The sequence below is a fragment of the Canis aureus genome, chromosome X, assembly GCF_053574225.1.
Source record: "Canis aureus isolate CA01 chromosome X, VMU_Caureus_v.1.0, whole genome shotgun sequence".
NCBI lineage: Eukaryota > Metazoa > Chordata > Mammalia > Carnivora > Canidae > Canis > Canis aureus.
Window position 1 is genome coordinate 89,247,806 of NC_135649.1, and position 21,372 is coordinate 89,269,177.

At 37.6% G+C, this 21,372-nt stretch overlaps 1 protein-coding gene across 4 annotated transcripts in view; it reads left to right on the forward strand.

The window, feature by feature from the left end:
* MED14 (mediator complex subunit 14) overlaps positions 1-21,372 on the forward strand; it is a 66,261-nt gene that overhangs the window by 947 nt on the left and 43,942 nt on the right. For 3 of the 4 annotated variants that reach the window (XM_077888374.1, XM_077888372.1, XM_077888371.1), the window contains exons 2-10: positions 4,029-4,055; positions 6,354-6,459; positions 12,768-12,941; positions 13,543-13,672; positions 14,137-14,265; positions 14,578-14,685; positions 15,241-15,373; positions 16,832-16,982; positions 17,466-17,577. In XM_077888374.1, coding sequence (XP_077744500.1) covers positions 4,029-4,055; positions 6,354-6,459; positions 12,768-12,941; positions 13,543-13,672; positions 14,137-14,265; positions 14,578-14,685; positions 15,241-15,373; positions 16,832-16,982; positions 17,466-17,577 — 1,070 coding nt within the window. Of the gene's footprint in view, positions 1-1,027; positions 3,401-4,028; positions 4,056-6,353; positions 6,460-12,767; positions 12,942-13,542; positions 13,673-14,136; positions 14,266-14,577; positions 14,686-15,240; positions 15,374-16,831; positions 16,983-17,465; positions 17,578-21,372 lie in introns of those variants that run through there. The other variant, XM_077888373.1, reaches the window with a different exon arrangement.

Consider the following 21,372-nt stretch of genomic DNA (forward strand, 5'->3'; position numbering starts at 1 on the left):
CCCAAAGACAGGAAGTCTGTTTTACAGCGTCTTGACGGTATGTTTTAAACGTAGGGTTGTAATTGCTTCTGACAGAGTTTGAACTCAGGAGATGTATTGTGTATAAAATAATCTAAAATTTTGGATTCCTAGGTTGTTTTTTCCTGAAATGTTTGGGAGTGTTTGAAGTCCTAACGCATTTAGTATAAGAAAAAGCTTTATGTTACTGGTCTTCTGTTATTGTCTCGGAGTATGAAGGGAGTTTATAAATCACCAAGTTACCAATGAAATGCCTTGGGACATGATTAGAGTGTTAATCCCTTCAGAATAGGATCAGAATACACTAATGATTTTCAGTGTGTGTAGAAAAAGCACTATAAAATTTTGAGGCATATATACCTTAATTAAAAAACTGTTTTACATTTTTAAATCCAGGTTCAAAAAAAGTAAGAATTTTAGGTTTTTATCTTTTATGTTATTGTTAGACTGCAGATCAACAGTTGCAGTTGTATGTATACAATTGAAAACATATACATTAGTTTTCAATTGTATACATTCGTATGTAGATCTTAGTCTGTAAAGTGGCACAGTAATTTGTTACCAGAGACTTAAAATATTGTTTGCAGATAACTGAAAGTTAGAATAGGTTCCACTTATTCCTGTAAAACATCATTCCACCCAATTTGACATATGGTACTTTATTGAATGGAACAGAAAGAAGGCTACCCCGTCTAGTGAGAAACTTAAGTAGCTGTCATGATTAGGTCCTATTGTAGTAGTGTAATTCCCTGAACCAATTACTGTTGGATTTCATAAAAATTTAAGGGTATCCATGAAAAAATTATGTATATATGAAGCTCACCTACCCAGTGTATAGCTATGGAAAAATGTTGAAAACGATGTCAGTGGTTGTGTAATTTGTATAATTTGTTCTTTCATAGATGATTTGAAGAAATTCTTTGAATTATATATTGTGTTCTATTTTACAACTTAATTATGAAGAAACGTCTATTTTATTGCAGTAGAATAAGTATATAGTTTTAATCCTGCATCCTTTATATGATGATGATTCCTATACTTCTATCTCCAGCAGAGACTTCACTGAACTCCAGACTATATATCCAAATGGCTACATTTAAATTCCTAATGGCATTTCAGTCAATTCCACTTAATCCCCCCTGCCTCCGCCCTGCCCCACCCCTTTCCAATTTTACTAAAGATTATCTCCATTCTTCCTGTTGTGGGTTAGGCCAAAAATTTCAAGTAATTCTTGGCTCCTCTTTCTTCCATTCCCATACTTAGTACATCAAGTCTTGTCACCTGATTTCAGAGTCCGGCCACTTTTCAGCATTTCCATTGAGTAAGAATCCTTCGCCCATGTTAACTGTAGTATGCCAGTTGATGTCTCTACTGCTACCCTTTTCCTTTTGCAATTTTGTCATCCATAAAATAGCCAAGAAGATCCTTAAAACTTTTTTGCTCACAGCTCTCCAGTGGTTCTCCATCTCATTTAGAGTAAAAACATTTTATAGTCACCTGTATATGGAGTGACTATAAGACTTATGGTCCAAATCAGGACACTTTTGAGCATGAAAGGTGGTGGTGTTAATAATAATGGGTGGCACAGTTGGTTAAGCATCTGACTCTTGGTTTCAACTCAGGCTGTGATTTCAGTCATGAAATTGAGCTCCATCCTCAGTAGGGAGTCTACTTGAGATTCATTTTCTCTTTCCCTCTCCCCCTCCCGCTTGCATGCAAAATGAGCACGCCCTCTCTCCCTCTCCACTAAATCTTAAAAAATAATATCGGAGCATCAGGCATAAACCAGGACTTTCTTTGGCAAACCAGGACATGTGGTCTCTGCCTTCTCCTTCCCTCTTTGTCCTCATTTCCTAATACTTTTCCTCTTTGCTTATTCTATTTCAGCCCCACTACCCTTCTTGACATATTTTTGATAGTGCCAGGCACACTTTGCTCTTCCCCCAGAAATCTGTGTGGTCTGCTTTCCCATTTCTTTTAATTTAGGTCTTTGTTCAGATAGAACTTATCAGAAAGACTTTCTCTGACCACCCCTGGAAAGCACTCTGCCCCTGCTATCTATTCTTTACTCACTGCTTTATTTTTCTCTTATCGCTCCTGGGTACCATTAGTTTATTTTAATTAGTTTATTTTAATACATTAACAAATTAGTTTTTAGAATACCTTGACAATTTCAGTAGTTTGATTTTGGCCGCAGATTTCTGTTTTTCCCCTTCTGCTTGTCTGCCTCCATCTTTCCCCCAACATACATGCTCTCATCTGGGAGTTTACACTCTGCCTTGATTTCTTAGGAACTTAGGTTCTACTCTTTTTTTTTAAACCTGTTTTAATTAAAATTAGAAAATGCTAGGATCTCAGTCATGTAAACTTGTCTTATTACACTTTGGTGTAAATAAGTGTGACTTCAAAAATTTGCATTTTAGGACTTTTGCCTTAAATAGTGGATTTGTTATCCATAAAAGGAATTTTTTTTTTAAAGATTTTATTTATTCATTAATGAGAGGCACAGAGAGAGAGGCAGAGACACAGGCAGAGGGAGAAGCAGGCTTCATGCCGGGAGCCTGATGAGGGACTCGGACTCGAATCCGGGACTCCAGGATCGCGCCCTGAGTGCCGAAGGCAGGCGCCACACCCCTGAGCCACCCAGGGATCCCCCATAAAAGGAATTTTTAAATAGATTAGGAGGAATTGGGAGGAAAGAGATGCAGACAACAAGGCCTAATCTTTGTCCCGGAAATGATACTGCCTCTGACTTTGAGATCATCCTTTTAGGGAGGGTCCCTAGGGCAGGAGAGAAGAGACCAAACAATGTTTCCTGTTCTTTCTACCCCCCAAAGGCTCTCATCTTGTTTCTCTCTATCTCTTATGCGCACACCAGCATCCATGGTTCTCATTCTCTCCCTCCCTTGAGGAGGAGGGTTGTGGCTTCTCAAGGGAATATTCTCAGGAGCTTTCACATGTAGAGGAACTTGCCAGTAGTTGTTTTTCCTTGCAGTCTTACAAGGCTTTAATTTCTACTTCATATGATCTCCTGGCCCTTCCAGCTTCTACCTAGTTTCCTTTATCACTCGGATCATAACTTCAACTTCTATCTCACTGTCTACTCTCAGAATTATTAACTGTAAGCCAGAGCTCATTTTAATAGTTTCCCCTCCTTGTACCTTGAACTCTGGTTTTATTTTTTTTTCTGCACCTGTGGCCTGTGAGTGGGAGAAGAGAACCTAAGTGGTTCGGTGTGTGTTCTTGAAAAGGGGATTAGATGTAGAGGAAGCTTTAGAGCTGCTCAGGCCATTGAATCTTGGGCAGGCCATGAGATAGAAACTTCCCGAATGAATGTGGTGATTCAGGAGGCAGATAAGGACCTTTGTAAACATCATTTGAGGTGAGTGTGTTAAATAGTATAATTTAACAGGGTAATTGGTGACATTGGTTGCTGGCTGTTATACTAGAGAACTAGCAAAAAAGAAATAAAAACCTTACTGGAGCTTAAAAGTCCTCATTTACATCTAACCACCATGCAACATCATAATTAGTGTAAAACCCTTGGCTGACACTGGTTCTTTTGGGTGTTTAGCTTCCAGTTTTACCCACCCTGACAAAACATGGAGAAGTTACTGCTTGGAGGCAAGGCTCCATTGGATACAGGGAAGCTGGCAGCTAGTATTCTACATCTGTGACTATTTTGGTTTTAAAAATATTTTCTCTGACTCCATGATAGAGTAGTGTGTTTAATGTAAGGCTTGAGCTTTTTAAATGTTTGAGGCTCATGCAGTACCTTTTGGACCATCTTGAATGGAGAGGAATGTTCCTTTGTTGGTTTTTTCCCCTATAGCCATATTGCTAGAAACTTATAAAAAAAAGAGTAGGTAGCCTTGCCAGCCCGTAGTGGCTATTTATCCAGTTTTTCTGAAACACTAAGATATATAATAGAGTCAACATAAAGACCATTGTCATATTTTGATGAAGGTATGTATATATTTAGTCATTTTCTTTTTTTTTTTTCTTCTTAGACTGCCAAGGAAATCTGATGTAGAAAGGTGAGTATGAAAAAAACTTAAATCTGTGTCTATGTTGGTTTGTCTATGAGAGTGTGTATGTATGAGAAAGAGAGAAAGGGTGTGGGTGTGGGTATGGGTAGTAGGGCTGTGGATTGGAAACCTGGTCCAGAGAATGTAGGGTGGTGTTTCACACCATTTGTTTAGGGCACCTTTGGAAATGTGATTTCCTCATCCTTGACAGTTCAACAATTCTTGGTGTGAGACCAGCTCTGGACCTTGTGTTCTAGAAACCTTTATTGTCAAGTCCTGAGGGGGTAGGAAGATGTAGAAGATACAGGACTTAAGAAAAGGAGCTGAGGAACAGACTGATTTCAGGAAGTTGGCTGCTAATTTACCATTTGCCACGATGATGCTGTTAGATGTCGTTAGAGAACTGACATTTGTCTTCTGCTATTGCTGTTTCATAGTTGAGAGAATTTTGATTGAATTGGAGTTTGGGGCTTAAGACCCAACTAAATTAAATACCAATGTTTCCATAGGCCAAAGGAACAAGATAAATTGTTTCGGAGTAATCCTGTGATGGAGGTTTAAATTGTCGCCATGGTATAGGCTACATGACTGTATGTCTGGCATTACTTATGCTCCTTGGTTGATTTTTTTTTTTTTTCCTAAATACCAAGTCACTAGGGAGGATTTATTACTGACTATGCTCCCCACCCCCACTGCCAGCTATCTTTCTGATGGAATGAGATCAAAAGGTAGAGATGGGAGAGACAGTTGAAGCATACTTTTGTTATGGTTTGGCTGGCCCATTTTAAAGGAAGGAAATGTAAATTCGGATTTCTTATGTCCACTCTGGTGTCTGAAGGGAAACTGGGCCTTGAAAAACTGATTCATGCTGCTGATCACTTGAGATTGCATGGAGTTGAAAAGTCATGTTAACAATAGTTTACAAAGGTGGGTGTTTGCTTTCCAGTACAGGAGCTCATTTGGGGAACCAAGTTAATAATATACAGATATGTTTGCTCTAAGAGAAGAGTAGAGAGCTCACATGCTCTGTAAGTTGTTGCTGAGTTGGAGTGACAGTAGTGAGGCCCCCAGCAATGAGACGGTGCCAGGTCTTAATGTACATTTTCTGTTTCTGCTGTGCTCCGGCCTTGTGAGTAATGCTCCGCTTGTTTTCTTTCTTAAGATCTCTCACAGATACTGGCAAAGAGTCTTAATTGTATCTGTGCCCTTGCTTTTCTTGGTACTATCAATAATCGTATTGCTGGCTGAATCTTAAGGAATTCTTTCAGGTTTTTTGTAGGCTTGCTAGGACTTAGATTCTGTGGTCCTCAGTCAGGATTATATTTCAACAAAAGCTTTTATTTTGGTGCATTGCCTCATGGTGTTGCTATTGGTGAGATGCAGAGATGTGGGTTGGAACCGGAGGCCATTGAACAGCTGTACTGAAATTAATATAGGTCAGAGTCCACTTGGAGAGAGGTTGATGTCCTGCTGAGTCCTGTCATCAGTCCTGGCCTGTCGAATATTTTTTTTCAGTACCTTAAGGTAAACTATGAAAGTGGTTTTTCAGTTTTAAAGCTGACAGGAAATTGAGAGGTCTTGCTAACACACTGACAACGTAAAGCTTTTAAGGCTTTATGAGATGATAAAAATACAGATGAGTATTGAGAGAAAAAGCATTGTAGTGGGTATAGAATAAAAATAGATATGGGAAGACCATCTAGCTCTTATTTTTAGTGCTTAGCTTACTTTCTTTAACTTTGTTTAGATGACTTAATGTCTAAGTTTTTCACTAAAATTAGTTTGGTAAAGTTGCATAGTTCTTTAATTATTCAGGTGTTTAAATCACACGCTTGCAAGATGGGAAATGGGCTCTTAGTTTTGTAGAAGTGAGACACTTTCAAGCTTTGGTAAAGATCTGTTTCAGTTCCTTTCTCCTACCAAAAAGGTTGCTAATTCATAACTCGTAGTCTGAATTCTGAAATTCCTAACTCTAAATTTGATTTCCTTTGTGAGCTAGTTAACTTTTACATTGTATTTTTATGTTTGTAAATTGGATACATTTTATTAAACAGCTTTTATTGTTATACAAAATTAATTTTTAAAATGTGATTCTGATTCATTGCTAAAATATTTTATTGAATTTTATTGAATTTTATTGAACATAAAAAACAGGCAGTATATAAAATGTGACAATAATTCATATTTCTGTTCATTTCATTGTAATGCTCATAAACAAAGATTGATTCGTATTTCAGTCCAGATGAAGTAAATTGTGAAATACTTTTTCAAATGTGTTGGTTCATTAAGAATTGTTTTATTTTATAGGAAAATAGAAATAGTGCAGTTTGCTAGCCGGACACGTCAACTCTTTGTTCGACTGTTAGCTTTAGTAAAATGGGCTAATAATGCTGGCAAGGTGGAAAAATGTGCGGTAAGTTAAATTTTTCACTTTATTTTATAAAAAATAAGTTTTTGGAATGTTAACTTATAATAGACATAGTTTCTAATTTTGGCTTTAATTAATATCTGCTGATTTGTTTTGAGGGACATTACTTAAGTGAGTAGCCATATTTTTGGATGAAAATGTGTAATATGGGATGCCTAGGTGGCTCAGTGGTTGAGTGTCTGTCTTCTGCTCAGGGTATGATTCCAGGGTCCTGGGATCAAGTCCCACATCAGGCTCCCTGTGGGGAGCCTGCTTCTCCCTCTGCCTATGTCTCTGCCTCTCCCTCTGTGTCTGTCATGAATAAATAAATAAAATTTTAAAAAACCCTAGAAAATGTGTAATATATTTCTATAGAAATTTAGTATTTGATCACCTGAGCAGAAAAAAAGAGTATCTGGAAACACCGTTACTCTAGAAGACATTAAATATGAGACTTGAACTAAAGGAGGGAGAAACAGCTTTATATCGTTATACTTCCTTAGAGTGTGCAAAGTGCTTCCTTGAACTTTGCCTATTGATTCTTGAAAACCCTGAGTATGGCAGAGTTGTTATTTTTTTCTTGTTTTACAGATGAGGGAATAAGGTTCTTAGTAGCTAAATGGCTTCTTCAAGGTCACAGCTAATAACACCATTTATCTGATTCTCCATACCCTTGAGTGAGCACAGGTCCGGCATAGGGTATGGCTGATGAGACTTAAGTAAGGCATAGCCCCTGCTCTCAAGAAGCTCATAGTCTGTTAAATCTTTTGAATTCAAAGGAATGACTTGTAGTGAAGTGTACCAAAGATGCTAAAATCTGCCACCCCCCCTCAAAAAAAGAAAAGAAACCCAAGTATGAGCTCATTATTGGGGAGGATGACGCCCTGTTAACAAACAAAACACATGATTACTCTCTTCTGTTTTACTTCGGTCAATTCCAGTGAGGAGAATGGAAAGAGAGTAGAGTACTCTTTCATCTTGGAAAGGATAGAATAATTATCATAATGAGAGCATTTATTCACTTTAATTGAGGTCAGCTTTACAAGGCCAAGTAATCTAGCCACTGTCAGTTATACTTGGAAAGTGGGTAGATTCTCTAAGTAAGCATGACACTGATGCTCATTTTTTTTTCCATTCAATTATGTAATATTAAATTTTTTAAAATCAGTTTTTACAGGTAAAGGCAGAAAAACAGCTTTACACTGGTTAAATTTTACTTGAGTACTTTTCAGAATCTCTTAAAGTTTAGTAGATTTCTTGGATAAATTAAAATGAACAGCCACCCAGTTAGTGTAGAGGTACTATAATAAATTTCTTTTTAGCACCCTGACAAGCTAAGTCAAAAATATTTTTATAGTACTTTTATATTTGCAAGTCTATCAGGGCTTGCCTCTTCCACTTTAGAAATGAATCTAGGACACAGTTGTGTTTCTGCATGTGATTTCCTGAGCTTTCCCCTCCATTGTATCTGCTGCATTCACTTTCCTTGGTTTTTACTAGGTTCCCTCGTCATTAGACACAAAGCCTATGTGAAAGTTGCTAAAGTAAAAGGAGAAAAGGGATTGTGAAGAAGTTGAGAATTGTAATTTCTAGAATAATAATTTTTTTTAAAGATTTTATTTATTTATTCATGAGACACACAGAGAGAGAAAGAGAGACAGAGACACAGGCAGAGGGAGAAGCAGGCTCCATGCAGGGAGCCCAATGTGGGACTCAATCCTGGGTCTCCAGGATCTGGCCCTGGGCTGAAGGCAGGCACTAAACCGCTGAACCACCCAGGGATCCCCACAGAATAATAATTTTTAAGTTAAAAATAAAACCTGGTTTTCATTGAAGTTGATACTCCATTCCATCTCTACCAACTAAGCTAGTGACAATACTAAGAATTCTACCAAGAGACATTCTAGCCTGCATATCTTTGTCCATAGGAGTAAGCGATCATCCTTCTGAAGTACAACATCAGTCACAGGTTTATTTGGAGGGAGGATATTTTGTACCCCATATATTGTTTTCCTCACGGGGGAAAGTGTTCTTGGATTCATCTGTTGTCTGTTGGTATGATAGAGAAATTAAAGTTTGTATTCAGAAGATCTTTTGTCTACTGTAAAGCATCATTCAAGGGATAGTTTTGATTATAAATATTAATAAATAGACTTATGGTAAGCTTATTTATCAGAAAGATTTACAATTCATTGTTCTGGAAATTTGGACACCAAATGTAGTAAATCTGTTCTGGCTGAAATGAAGAAGCATGGTATATTTCTGGAAAGCCTGCAGTTTCTTTTCATTAACTACTTAACTTGGGATAGTCTTTTCTTAAAGATGTTCAGACTTGCAGTGAGAAGTTAGGTGTCACTGAAGTGTATCATATCGAAGCGTTCAGTTTTTCAAACCTGGTGTCAAATCCCTAATAACATCATGGGTGTTTCAGTTACCTATTTAATATTACTGAGTCTTGCTTCAGTAACATAATGTCAAGGAAAATTCAAAACTCTTGGTTTTGATATTGAACCATATTGTTATTCATCTTTCATTAATTCATAGTTCAGCATTCTTCTATTAATTTTTTTAATTGGTTATTCACATCAGTCATGTTCTGAATAAAGTCTCATATTGAACTTCTAAAGTTCTGGTATTTTTGTTTTGAGAATGTAGGAAAAGATGTATTTATGTCCGGTATAATGCCCATCAATTTGAGGATTAGAGGACTATTTGTGTTTTGACTCCTCTCAATCTAATGATTATTTATCTAGTTTCATTTGAGGTTCTTAATAGATAGTGATCTTTAGCCATACCAGACATATTAAGTGTGTGGCAGGGTATAAATACATAGTTTATAGAACTCTAATGGTAAAACAGTCTGGGTCATGTTTTATCTAAGAAAAAGAAAATATCTCATATTCCTGGAGCTTTTTAAAAACAGCTTTATTGGGATCCCTGGGTGGCGCAGCGGTTTAGCGCCTGCCTTTGGCTCAGGGCGCGATCCTGGAGACCCGGGATCGAATCCCACGTCAGGCTCCCGGTGTATGGAGCCTGCTTCTCCCTCTGCCTATGTCTCTGCCTCTCTCGCACTCTCTGTGTGTGACTATCATAAATAAATAAAAATTAAAAAAAAAAAAAGCTTTATTGAGGTATAATTCATATACCATACAATCTGCCCATTTATAGTACACAGTTTAATGGTCTTTAGTATATTCAGATATGTGCAGCCATCACAGTCAATTTTAGAACATTATTATCATCTCAGAAAGAAAACATCTACCCTTTTGCTATCACCTCCAGATGTGTCCCCCAGCCCTAAGCAACCACTAGTCTGCTGTCAGTAAATTTGCCTATTCTGAAGATTTCATATAAATGGAATCATAATATGGGGTCTTTTGGAACTGGCTTGTTTCACTTAGCATAATGTTTCTAAGGTTCATTCATGCTGTAGCATGTAGTAGTACTTCATTTCTTTTTATAGTTGAATTGTATGGATCTGTATTTTGTTTATCATCAGTTTGTGGACATTTAGGTTGTTTCTAGTTTTTAACTGTTATAAATAATGTTGCTGTAAACATTCATGTACAAGTTTCTGTGTGGACATATGTTTTCATTTCTCTTGGGTATATGCCTATGAATGGAATGGTTGGGTCATATGGTGACTATGTTTAATCACTTCAGGAACTGCCAGACTGTCTTTCAAAATGGCTGTACCATTTTACATTCCCACCATCAGTGTATGGGGTTCCAGTTTTTCCATGCTGATACCTGTTATCATTTGACATTTTGATTTTAGCCATCCTATTCGGTGTGAAGGTGGTATTTCATTGTGGTTTTGATCTGCATTTCTCTGCTGACCAATGAGGTTGAATATCTTTTCATGTACTTTTGGTCATTTATGTATTTTTCTTTGAGAAATGTCTATTCAGTGCTCAGATTTGAAAGGAGAATATTATTAACCATATTAACAACTGGCATATGAGTGCTTTAAAAAAAAGATCATTAGGGACCTATATAGTTTCACTAGTAAGTTACTCAAAACTAACATTTTATGTTTACTCATTCGGTTTCTAAGTCAAAGGAGTATAACTGAAGCTAGTGTATTTTGAATTGAGCCAGAGTAGTTTGGAGAATGTCTCATTAATTACCCACATTTAAGGTAGAGCACCATGGGCTGGATGAACTATATTACTGCACTGGGATTGATACATGTCTTCCCAGGAGGAGGGAGGTCTTTGGTATGCTTTGGCTTTTATCTGATAAGCATTTTTACAGTGTCCTGGATTGGAGACTTGAGATGATCTAGATCTGAGTAAAAACCAGCTCAGAAGTTGAGAGAAGTAGGGACGCCTGGGTGGCACAGTCAGCTGAGCATCTGGCTCTTGGTTTTTTGCTCGGGTAGTGATCTTGGGGTTGAGGGATCGAGCCTCACATTTGGTTTCACGCGCAGCGTGGCATCTGCTTGGGATTCTCCGTCTCTCCCTCAGTATCTCCTACTTGTGCTCTTGCTTTCTCTAAAATAAAGAAATCTTTAAAAAAAAAAAAAAAGTTGAGAAGTAGAATCCAAGTGGTTTTAATCTGTTAAAACCAGACAGATTACAGTCCTCCTTTGGTTTCAGGATGGAAAAGGACCTTGCTTGATAGAGATTTATGTACAAAATATCAGGGTCTTTTTTTAAAATTTTTATTTATTTGTGATAGTCACAGAAAGAGAGAGAGAGAGAATGAGGCAGAGACACAGGCAGAGGGAGAAGCAGGCTCCATGCACCGGGAGCCCGACGTGGGATTTGATCCCGGGTCTCCAGGATCGCGCCCTGGGCCAAAGGCAGGCGCCAAACCGCTGCGCCACCCAGGGATCCCAATATCAGGGTCTTTTAATGGACTCCCAACTTACTGTGTGTTAGCACTGTCATAGTTGCTAATAAGAAGTTAATATTGGTGGCATTGATAAAGAAATCCATTTTAGTAGTCATGCAAGGTAGTGCTTCTGGGCAGTCTAGGAGAAGAAACATTTTTTTGGTTCCAGTTTCTCTGATTGTTGGCTGTCTTTCTTTGGGCAGGTGTCTTAAATCTCAATTTTCTTATCGCTAAGGTGATGGTAATTATCTGGTTTTATCTATTTCCTAGAGTTGTGAAGATCAGATAATAAAAATAAATATGGAAATACTGAGAAAATGTAGGGCATTGTATTCAGGTATTAATTGTGAGTGTGATATGTTATTAATTCTGGATACCATGTTCTAAGTTAGCCACTGATAAATTGTAGCATTTTCAAGGCTGCATAAAAAGGGTGGTGAGTCAGAAATTAGGAGATGTAGACTAAATGAAGTGACTTGGAATGTTTAGCTTGAATATAGGGTGGGCTTCTCCTGTGTGAAGGACGTAAGACACATTACTGCTCCAGAATAGAAGATAGAAGTTTCAAAAAAGTTGTTTTCAGCTCTGTGATGAGCTCAGGTAGTTCAAGTACTCTTATGAAATGCATTCAATAGAGAACCGATGGAAAGGATTTCTGTTTGGGGTATGAAACTGGCCTAGATTTCATATAACAGGCAGCATTTATGGAGTATTTTATGTGTTCTGGGCACTGTTCTGAAGGTTCTTTGTGCATTAACTTTTTTAAAAAAAGATTTATTTATTGGAGTGCAAGAGCACAGAGTAGGGGGAGGGGCAGAGGGAGAGAATCTCAAGCAGACTCCCCACTGAGTGCAGATCCCAATGTGGGACTCATTCCCACGTCTTAGAAGATCATGACCAGAGCCAAAACCAAGAGTTAGACACTTTAAGACTGAACCACCCAAGTGCTCCCTATATGCGTTAACGCTTAATCTTTAGAACAACCTTACTGAGGTTGGAAATCATTATCTCCATTTCACAGTTGAAAAAACTGAGGCCCAGAGAGGTTAAGTGACTTGCCTAGTTTATATAGGGTTAGCAAGTTTAGAGTTAAAATTGAGACCAAGGCAGTCCGGGTCCAGGAGTCCATGCTTTTAACTACTTTAACAGCCAACTCTAGAAATCTATGAGAGTAAGAAGCATTTTATTTTATTCATTTTTCCTAACTTCTGATATGTATATGCAGTGTTCGGGATGGAGAAATAAATTGGAAAACCTTTTACTTTAAGTGATAGAAGGTTATTGTTTTTAATGTCAAATACAAATGCATTAAATATTTCTTCACATTACTGGGAAATTTCTTGAAGAAATGTTTCAAAATGTGAAAAACTGTATTAAGGCCCTCAAAGTTTACTTTGGAATGAATAAATGATATTTTTAAGTGGAAAGCAGCCCATTCTCAATAAAACTTAATACATTTACCCTTTGCTTTAAAGATGATTTCAAGCTTTTTAGATCAGCAAGCCATTCTGTTTGTGGATACTGCTGATCGCCTGGCCTCATTAGCTAGAGATGCCCTAGTCCATGCACGCCTGCCTAGTTTTGCCATCCCGTATGCCATTGATGTACTGACTACTGGGTCTTACCCACGACTGCCCACCTGCATTAGGGTAAGTGCATTGCTTACCACTCCCTTTCTCAAAAGTTGAAGACTTTGGCAATGGAGTCTACTGTGTTATTAAGGAGCCCAAAAAATGACTATTCTGTATTTTTAAAACAGCTATTTCATGTAATTGACTTTTTTTTCTCTATAACTAAAATTGAGGCCAAATTGAGTAACTATCAAAATGGATGAATCTTCGTGTATGTGAAGTTAAACATGTGCAAATTAATTTATGTCTATTTCAGATGTAAAAATACTGAATGATGCTTGCTTTTTGAAAGGTTTTGTTTTGTATTTAACTATTATTGTGGTAGTTGTTTACTGACTCGGTGCTATTGCATTTTATATTTTTAAGAAGTGGTAGAAGTTACCTAGTGACATGAACTTGGTTAAATAGAGCATGAAGATCATATGCATTACTGTCTTAGCTGGGTACTGGTGGAATCATTGGAACTGATGCATGATAGTAATGGTCATGTCACTATTATTGGATATAGAAAATGAGTGTTGATTCTCTTGGACAAAGTATGAAAATATTACGTTAAGATAGGCATAGGTAAAGATTGTGTCTTTTTGTACATTATTTTATCACTTAATTTTTTTTGTAGGATAAAATTATTCCTCCAGACCCAATTACCAAGATTGAGAAACAAGCCACACTTCACCAACTCAATCAGATTCTTAGACATCGGCTTGTGACCACAGATCTTCCCCCTCAGTTAGCAAATCTTACAGTTGGTATGTACCTGAAGTTTATTATGTTTTTTAAAGAATTAACTTTTGTTAGAATTTTTTTTAAAACAATTTTTGGGGGGTTTCATTTTGATGTTTTGGCCTGCAGTTCAGGTGGTGTTCAAATATGTGACTTGTCAATCCGATCATTTCTCTTTAGTACCTAGGGATAAAATTTTAGTACCTGGAGATAAAATGCTGGTATGTGAAGCTGGGAGCAAAGGTATCACCTAGGGCTGGAGGAGAGAGAGGAAGCTCCAGAGTTAGGCCTCAAGAGAAAATTATCAGTTGATGTTAGAAGTGTTAACTGCCTTTGGCTATTGCTTATGCAGGAACTACTGAATTCTTGGACATTTATGAAAGAACTTTCAAGCTATTTAAAATTTCTTTTAAGCAAGACTAAGCTTTCTAGGTTAGCAAGAAGCTGCTTATTTTCTAGCATGGTAGTCATTGTCTTCTTCTTTTAAAAGCAAATGGCCGGGTGAAGTTTCGAGTTGAAGGAGAGTTTGAAGCCACCTTAACCGTTATGGGAGATGATCCAGATGTTCCATGGCGTCTTCTCAAGCTAGAAATTCTAGTTGAGGACAAGGAAACAGGAGGTAAATCACAAATACTGATTTAAATCATAAAAATTCAAATGTTTGTTTTTATATTATTGGAACATTCTTACAGAATAATAAATGTTTAGCAATTTATCCTGTAATTTGAAGCACATGTTATGGTAATCATACCTACCTACTAATCTGTAGAGGCTTTAGTGTTTCTCAAGTATAATGTTCTCTGGTTTTCATAGATAAATTAAGTTCTTTTTTTTTTTTTATTGTTAGTATACTCTTCCTTAGATGGTACTGTGACATGATCTGTACAGTTTTTTTCTGATTAACCACCTTCTTTTCTCCTGCCAATGGAAGATGGGCGAGCCTTGGTTCATAGTATGCAAATCAACTTTATCCATCAGCTGGTGCAGTCTAGACTCTTTGCTGATGAAAAACCTCTTCAGGACATGTACAACTGCCTACGTATCCTTTTGAAATTTGAGACATATATTTGTAAGGAGTTTGTATGTCCCTCTCCTCCCCACATTTCCATTGCCTTCCCCCCATCCTGAACTGTAGCAGACTAAACTCTTCCCCTGCCTCCCCACCTTCCTTTATGGGGGTAGAAACAGGGCTGGGAATTGATCAGTGTGAAGAATAATTATACATCTGTAATAAACCAAATTGTACATTTTACTCTTCACTTTGCAGGTAAAAGCAAAAATGAATTAGAAATAGTACTATCTGGAGGAAAAAAATAGTGCTATTTGGTCTACTCATAATTTCTAAACTGTGATCAATTAGCAGGCAACTTGGACCTTATAGTTTGTTTATATTTGTTCAGAATTAAATATGAAGCTTCTTTCTAAGATTGTGCCAGAAATTATAACACTTTTTAAGTATATGTCATTGGAGAAATATAATTCCAGATATTTCTTTCATACCCAGGTTTTGGGGAAACTTTTGTTAAATGAAGTTTTGCTTGTACTTCTTGGCTGTTGTAGTGATTTATTAAATCTGCTTAACGAGACCCATCAGATTCTTTCTGCTTATCGCTTCAGTTAGAAGTGCTACATTCCCAAACTCTAATGTTAATACGAGAGCGGTGGGGAGACCTTGTGCAGGTGGAAAGGTACCATGCTGGAAAGTGCCTCTCCCTCTCAGTTTGGAAGTAAGTGAAGTTGATTCTGGTTAGTTCATGCTGTGACTGTTAATACTCTTTGTTTTTTTCTCTCATGCTTCTGATTTACTATAAACCAATAGCTGTGTACCTCTAGCAACATGATTTTATATAGTAAGGTCACTGGTATCATATATACCACATAGAACATCTATAATTGACCCCTTTCTTAGAGCATGGCATGTTTTAAATACATAGATCTCTCTTTGTACTAAGACTTGCTATTCTTAAAATGTTAAATTACTCTGAGCTCATACCAGATGGCTGAAAGACCATTGAGATTGTTGGATATGTTTTTATTTTATTTTTTATTTTTTATTTTTTATTTTTTATTTTTTTTTAAAGATTTTGTTTTATTTACTCATGAGAGATACAGAGTGAGAGACAGAGGCAGAGACACAGGCAGAGGGAGAAGCAGGCTCCATGCAGGGAGCCTGACGTGGGACTCGATCCAGGGTCTCCAGGGTCACGCCATGGGCTGCAGGCAGCACTAGCTGCTGCACCACCGGGGCTGCCCCTGGATATGTTTTTAAAATATGCTTATCACAGTTTTACATTTTGAATTGTGCCCTTTAAAGTCTTTTTTGGGGAAAATTAGTATCAGGCTGTTTCCAGTTCTTGATTCCCTGTTTGAACTTTGCCTGACACTCATTTTCTGTAAAGAAATCAGAGATTAATAGACGCCACTTAGAACACAGGTGGTTTTGTTTTGGGATTTTTTTTTTTTAAGATTTTATTTAATTATTCATGAGAAAAACACACACACACACACACACACACACACACACACACACACAGAAGCAGACATAGGCAGAGGGAGAAGCAGGCTCCACGCAGGAAGCCTGATGTAGGACTCGATCCTTGGACTCCAGGATTACGCCCTGGGCTGAAGGCAGGCACTCAACCACTGAGCCACCCAGGCATCCCCCTGGGATTTTGTGTGTGTGTGTGTGTGTGTGTGTGTGTGTGTGTGTGCGTGCGCGCGCGCGTGCGCGTGTTTTTAAATTTTGTCTTTTTTTTTTAAGGACATAAATATTCTGTTCAATTATGAATAGCAGTCTTCTCATTATTAATTTATTCCCTCCACAAACATTGAGGGCCTGTCATGTTCTAGACTCTGGCTAAGGTACACAATATTTTTTCTGTTTTATTCCAAAAGTTAATAGGCCGTGTTGGAAAAAAATTATATTAATGTTTCTTTTTTTTCTTGTGGTGCCTGGGTAAGCAGTCAGTTGAGCATCTGACTCTTGATTTGGGCTCAGGTCATGATCTCAGGGTCATGAAATTGAGCCCTGTGTCTGGCTCCACCCTCAATGTGGATTCAGCTTGGGGTTCACTCTCCCTCTCCCTCTGTTCTTTTGCTGTGCATGCGTGTTCTCTCTCTCTCTCTCTCAAATAAGTAAATATATAAATCTGTAAAAAATGAAAATATTTCTTCTTTTCTCTCAGTCAACAGGTTCTTGGGAGAAAAACAGGGACGGCATCTGTTCACAAAGTTACAATTAAAATCGATGAAAATGATGTCTCTAAGCCTTTACAGATTTTTCATGATCCTCCTTTGCCAGCTTCTGATTCCAAATTAGTAGAAAGAGCCATGAAGGTAAGAGATTAAGTGTATCTTAATATTATTTTGATTAAATGAATATATGTAACTTACTATTTATATTTAAACTTTTAGCAGAAATTCTTTAAAATACCAAGTTGCTCCTTAAACCCTTTATGAAACTTGTTATAAACAAATGTTATATATTTGCATTTTTTTATTACTGATGTTATACATAATTTTTTTAATGTTCTTTCAAATTTTTTAACTTAGGACAGATCACCATTTTATTCTGAAGGTCTGCCACTTAATCACTGATAACCAATACATACTATCCTGGTGTACACTTGCCAGAATGTTAGCTGAAGTCTTGAAGCTACCAGTACCATATACTTTTATCTTTTTAAGCTTGCTTGCTTTTACTGGTTAACAGTCAGTGTGATTCTAAAAGGAACTATCTTAAAGCACAATAATGTACTCTTAGGCTTTTAAAGTAAATATGTTTAAATTGCACATATGATTCTGTTGTTGTTTATGCAGATTGACCACTTATCAATAGAAAAGCTCCTGATAGACAGCGTCCATGCACGAGCTCATCAGAAGCTCCAGGAGCTGAAGGCCATTCTGCGAGGCTTCAATGCCAACGAAAACTGTAGGTTCTTTTAAAATTGGCATTTCTTCTTTTTTGTTTATGTTACTATCCACTTTTATTTTACGAAACGTCTTAATACTTTTTTTCCCTGGTTTTGTTGTGGCGGTTGGGCATTTCTGCATTTTAACTTTAGTGATCTATCAAGCTTGCCCTAATTTTTCTCTTATTTTCTTCTTTCTTATTTAACTTGGCTATATTTTTGAAACATATACATATTGAACCTCCTGAAAGCTTTTTTCCAATTGAAGTGGAAATTATTTTAACATCTTATTATGAATCTTACTTCTTTTATGTCTTCTAAGAATAAGGCAGCTTTGCAGATACTTAAGTTATTTATAAAATACGCATCTCTTTGAGTGAAACAGATTTTATCCCTGGTCTTTTTAAAGATTTTTTTCTTGAATTGTTAATACATCAGCAAGATTCAGGTAAGAAATACAGATACATACACGTAGTGAAAAATCTTCTAAGTTTAGAGCTTTGGGGACAATCATTTAGAGAACCAGTGCTCTCATTCTAGAAATAGTTTCACAGTATCATAATGACCATAGGCACTATCCCTACCCCAGTTGTTTTTGGTTGTGATCACCTCATGCCCACAGTGAACAGTCTTCAATTAAGTGAGCTGATATAGGGAAAGTGCCATAAAAATATCATGTCTTTAATAGCTCTAGTAGCAAAGGTACTGACTTTCATCCTCACAGAGCCCAACTCAGTCCATTCTACTTAAGCAATTTCTTTGGTACCACTTTGATGAATTAAGTAGAAATACTGCCTGAAGGAAAGACCATCAGGAAAATAAATTTGTATTTAGAATACAGTAGTCATTCAAAGAAAGCAAAAGAGACAAAAGTGCAGAAGAAAGTCTGAGCCAAACTAAAGATTAAAGGGAAGGGCAGCTTAACTTCACAAAAATGCAAATATAGGCCTTAAAAAAATAAAGAGTATGATAGACATCTGATGTATGCAGTGGTTAAATCTATTTTGAGGGGGGCATGTCCACTAGCCCCATCAGGGCTTAATGATTTATCAGGTTTTAGTGATTTTAATTTAATTATAAGTTGCAGTGTAAGTCCTCATCCTCTCCTCCCTTTTAATCCCTCAAACAAGGATGTTAAATACTGGCCTTAAGATTTCTTTGTGATTGGAAAGTATAATCAAAACTTTCATTGGGGTTAGAAAGCATGCATAACCGCCCCCCCCCATTTTGTTCTTTTTTTTATAGTAGTTTTGAGATAAAATTCACATACATTCACTTGTTCAGTGGTTTCTAACATACTCAGAGTTGTACAACTAGCTCCACAATCTAATTTTAGAACATTTTAATCATTTCTAAAAAAACCTCTGTATGCATTAGCAGCCACTCCCCCATTCATCCCTCCCCTCAGCCCCTGGCAACGACTAGTCCACTTTCTACCACTGTAGCATTGCCTATTCTGGACATCTCACATAAATAAAATTATATAATGTTTGCTCTTCTGCATATTGTTAGCATAGCCTTTTTAAGGTTTGTGCATGTTAAAGCATGCTTTGGTACTTAATTTTTGTTGTCAAATAATCCATTGTACAGATACACCACATTTTGCTTCTCCATTCATCAGTGAGGAGGTCGCATCTGATGTAGTTTTTGGATGTTGATGTGTTTGGTGGGGTCCAGAGCCATCAGCCAAGAAAGAATTCTTGAGATGTCTTTGGTGCAAAGTGGTGATTTTTATTAAAGGATGGGGACAGGACCCGTGGGCAGAAGGAGCTGCTGCCCCAGGATTGTGAGGAGTTATTTATGGTATACTTTGGGGTTGGAGGAAGTAAAGGTGAGGGAAGTTTCAAAAGGACTTTCATATGCAAAAAAGACTCCGGAAACCTAAGGCCTTGCCTTTGTCAAACCAAGGTTGTTTTCCCCCCTAGCAAGGCATTAACATTAAGACAGTTGGGAGCTTCCTGGAGGAATGTTCTACTCTGCCTCCTCAAGTATTCGTTAGTGGGCTGCAGGTGATAAGGACTTTTGATTTTATTTACATTTCTTTCTGCCTTTGTTTCCCACTGCACTTCCTTTTTCTTTTCCTATGATGAATAACGCTGCTGTGACCATGCTTATACAGGATTTTGTGTGGACCTGTTTTCATTTCTCTTGTATGTACCTAGTAGTGGAAGGGCTGGGTCACATGGTAACTCTGTTTTACCTTTTTACACGTTTAACACCACCTTATATCCCATCACCAGTAGTGTATGAGGTTTCCAGTTTCTTCGCACACTTTACCAACACCAGTTACAGTCTTTTGGTTTCTAGCCATCCTCGTGGGTGTGAACTGGTACCTCGCTATGGTTTTGACTTGCATCTCTGCCTAATGATTCTTGAACATCTTGTCATCTATCTTCTATTTCATAGTTTTTAGTCTTACATTTAGATTACATTTTGAGTTAATGTTTGTATGTGGTGTGAAGTAGGGGGTCCAGCTGTGTTCTTTTGTTTGAGGGTGTACAATTCTAGTAACATTTGAAAAAAACAATTTTCCCATCTAATTATCTTGGCTCCCTTGTAAAGAAGATTTTTAAGGATTTTTGCAATCTTAATTTTTTTTATTTCTAACTTTTCAAAATAGTAAAATTCTAAAATTCACTTGTTGGGATTGCAGAAAATCAAGGTTTATGATCTTTTGACAAGCTTGTTTACTTTTTTTTTAAGATTTTATTTATTCATGACAGAGAGAGAGAGAGAGACAGGCAGAGATAAAGGCTGGGGGAGAAGCAGGCTCCCTACAAGGATCCCAATGTGGGACTTGATCCTGGGTACCAGGATCACGCCCTGGGCCAAAGGCGGAAAGAAGTTCAACTGCTGAGCCACCCCGGCGTACCAACTCTGGTTTACTTCAATATCATCCGTAAACAACTCTTAGTTGTAGTAAGTAAAAAGCTTAGTATGATTGCCCAGGGGATATTTAAATTAATTTGAAAAATAGACTAACCAAGTTTTTATAGAAGAATAGTTTTGCGTCTTGTTAATATGCAACAAGTCAGAAAGATTTTTTCATCAGTGCCATTTTGTAGAGATTTCACTGGTTGGGCAGCCAGAAGGTCTGAGTTGAGGTGCATGCTCTTGAACAGTAGTATTTTTGGGGTACCATTCTCATCTGTAACTCAAAGATGTTTAGTCCAGGCTTTTCCTAGATCTCTAACTCTAGTGGGAGTGTGTGCTCCAGCAGTGGTTTTCATGTTCCAGGTGTCTGTAGAGTTCTGGGTGTGAGAGAAGGGTGCTTTGGAGACTGTACTGTGTTTTGGAGGAGAGATAGGTACTTGCATGTGGGGTTGGGCCCCTCAGACCTGCTTTAATCAGAACAGTTCTGGAAATGAGGACTTGCTGTAGGAGAGGGCCTACTGGTCCACCATTTTATGACATATGCTTAAACTTGTTTTTAAATTCCTGTTCATGCATTTATATATTTCCTGTAGTCTTACCTGATCCCTTTTGTGATGGGAAAGCATGCTTTAGTCAGATCCTTTACTAGGACAAAGGGCTATTCGTGGAATCCTTTAGTGCAATCACCCTTAAATCACATGGCTTTTCTTCCCACTCCTCACTGGTATAAGCCAGGGAAATGAGTAGCTTGGACAAGGGAGCATTTCAAGGGAGGGCTGGGGGGATGTACAGACAGCAGGTTTTGGTCAGGCTAGATGGCAGTGTGTGATTTCGTGGGAATGGGAACATCTCCAGAGAGTAGGCAGAACTTCAGAGAGAAGGTCAAAAAAGGCAGTGCAAGGCACTTAATGTCACTTGCCAGTTGGCCCATTTGCAGCATT